This window comes from Lipotes vexillifer, unplaced genomic scaffold, assembly GCF_000442215.2.
Source record: "Lipotes vexillifer unplaced genomic scaffold, Lipotes_vexillifer_v1.1 scaffold835, whole genome shotgun sequence".
NCBI classification, from domain to species: Eukaryota; Metazoa; Chordata; class Mammalia; order Artiodactyla; family Lipotidae; genus Lipotes; species Lipotes vexillifer.
Window position 1 is genome coordinate 1974665 of NW_006774135.1, and position 2813 is coordinate 1977477.

The window sequence follows — 2813 nt, forward strand, 5'->3', positions numbered from 1 at the left end:
GGGGGCGCGGCGCGGCCTGGAAAGATGCTGCGGGCGGGTCCACATTGCCCTCTAACGGGGACCCTCGAGAAGACACCGCGCTGCCGGGCCCGCCCCAGCCTGCGCGCGGGAACTCAGCGGCCCGCGGGCGCATTAAGCCTGCACTTGCTGGATGCGCTCGCTCACCGCCGCTGGGATGAAAGTGCGATTGTTCCTGCGTATTAATAGCCCTGACTCACCTCCCCGGGATGGCTCAGGGGTTCCTCCGAGCTTTGTTGAAACGTGGGGTTCACTCTGGGTCCGATTTTAAAATACAGTGACTCGAGTCTGATTTTTTAAAACAATGATTCAGCCACTGTGTAATTTTTAGGTAAAATAATACAAAACTGGGAGCTTAATAACAGTTGATTTAATTACAGAAGGTAGTATGGTACAGTTTCTAGTCTCCATTTTCAAAATCTCATCATTATTTTAGCGACGTGCCAGGGAATAGGTGCCAAATGAAATTACTAACGAGTACAGGGAAAGGAGCTCTGCACGTTGATAAGCCATCTGCAAATGTGTATATTCCACTGGGTGCAGTTCCGCAGTCCAGGTGTTCGGCTGGGCGTTTGGGGACGCAGTGTGGCTCTGCTGTCCCTCTGAGAGCACATTGGTGTCATTCTGCAGTTAGTCGAGACTGGCAGTTTGTGAGGGCGTCCAGGCTGGACTTGGCCTGGGGAGAGGGGGGAGAGGGGGGAAAGGGGGCACCACCAGAGATGAGGAAGCTCAGCCTTCCAGATGTTTCCCCAGGGCGGGACCCGGGGGCGGGGGGAGGGAGACCGGCAGGCCGGTGCCCAGCTCAGTCCCTGGGGCCACAACCAGGCCAGCTGCTTCTGGGAAGCCTGGCCGGACACCTAACCGCCATGCCCTCCACGGGGAGGGTGGTGCTGTGGGACCTCGGATGAAAATGGCCTGGAGACGCCTCGGCCCCCAGGTCTCCCAGGGCAGAGGGACTTCGTCTCGGGTCCTTCTCTGGCCCCCCAGCCAGTCCTGTGGCCGAGCTTTCGGGCTCCTGGAAGCTCCTTGGTTACTGTTATCTGAAGAAAGACCCAAACACCACGTGCCAGCATGCTAGGCAGTGGACTGGCCTGAGAGAAATGCACCCTGCTGCCTGACATTTAAGATGCAGGGTTCCTGGTGTCAGCCCTGCTCACGTGAGGAGTGGGTGCCCCCACGCAGAGGAGCCGTGTCCCTGGTCTCCAGGGAGGGGAGGGGCTCCCAGGTAGGGTCTGGCAAAGGCAAGGAAGGCCCCATCCTTTCCCAAAGCCCCCCAAGGTGTTGAAGCCTGGTCCCTGGGCTCCATCCCCGATGGCCCCTGTCATGCTGCCCTTCTGAGTTGCTGGGGTTCTCCAGATCGTGGCTGCCACCTCCCATGCAGACGGTGTTTTTTTCAGGGGACACCTTGGCAAGGTACGGGGCTGCTCGGAGTACTGAGGCTGGACGTCCCTCAGAGCTTGCTCCAGGGTGCAGACTCTACCTTGAGCCCCACCTGACCCGTCTCTGTTTTCAGAGGTGTCCCCCATCTCAGACTGCCAATGGCTGCTGGCACCGAGCTTGCGGCAGGCACACGTGGCATCCATACTCACCTGAGACTCGCACCTGCTGATCGGGCCTCCGTCTGTGTTCATAGTCACTTTCATAAACATCCAAATTCACTCTCGAGCCCCCTGAAGACCCCACCCCGTCCCCAGACGGCAAAGGGTGTCTTACATACATACTGACAAGTGGAACCTGGGAATCAACCCAGGCTCCGCTCCTGATGAAAAGATCCACTTTTCCTAATATTCCCTCTAGGACCCGCCCTGCTTGAGAACTTTGGGGCTAATCCCCACCTATTTCCTTTTGCACCCCTTTTATCAATATCCAAAATCTGGATCAAACAAGTTAAAAATAGACTCTAGTCCTTCTGAGTGTATTCTGTCAAGTTCCAAAGGGGAACCTCTTAGCGGCAATTAGAAGGCAGGTCAAGTGCCCAGCGGGCCAGCCTCCCCAATGAGCAGTGTCAGTGGCATGCGGGCTGGGTGTGCGCGATGTGGCTTTTAAAGCAGCAAGGCCGACAATGCTGACCCTTTCTCCCTGCTTTTTCTCCATCATAGATTTATTATAAAGTCATTAAGGACATTGAGCCAGGAGAAGAGCTACTGGTCCACGTGAAAGAAGGCTCGTACTCCCTGGGGACGGCGCCCCCCAGCGTGGATGGTAAGCCCCCACCCACAGGAGCAGAGGCCTGGAGCTCCCATCACTTCGGGCCACATGACAGGGGCCAGGGGTTCCCCGGCTGCTGCCCAAGGCCCACCACCCGGACCCCAAATGAGAGAACCAGCCTCTTCCTAACAACTTCTCAGCCTAAGCGCTTTGCTTTCTCCTTCCTTGGGTTACATGAGCCACACCCTGAATTCGAGACGACTTCAGACAGTACGTGTGAATGGGTGCCCTGCCGCCTTACAGCTTTGTAGTGGTGGAGTCTTACGGGATTTTTAAAAACTGCATAATTAGTATTAGCAGCAGCAGCATTGCCTGTTCGCTACGTGACTTAAAAACAAACAGAACCATTTTGCAGCTTGGAAACCTTTGCCTCCAGAGTCTGTGCCAGGGGAAAGTTTCAGTCTCATTTAAGAGAGGGCACTGATGCCGTAAGTGTCTTTGAAAGTAACGCCCATCTGCAGTTAAAAGCAAAAAGTCCCAGAGACAAGTTAAGGGAGAATTTATTTGGTGAGAGGGAAATTTTAGGGCTTCGGTGGGCTCCGCGGTAGTATGGTGGCCACTGAGCTCTTTCAGCAGGGCTGCGGGGA

The 2813-nt window shown here is 55.7% G+C and overlaps 1 protein-coding gene across 1 annotated transcript in view; it reads left to right on the forward strand.

Annotated features, from left to right (window-relative positions):
* The window catches only part of PRDM16 (PR/SET domain 16), a 329763-nt gene that overhangs the window by 292727 nt on the left and 34223 nt on the right, over window positions 1-2813 (forward strand). Inside the window, exon 5 of the mRNA XM_007448950.1 lies at window positions 2118-2220. Within this exon, the coding sequence (XP_007449012.1) occupies window positions 2118-2220 (103 nt within the window). The remainder of the gene's footprint in view (window positions 1-2117; window positions 2221-2813) is intronic.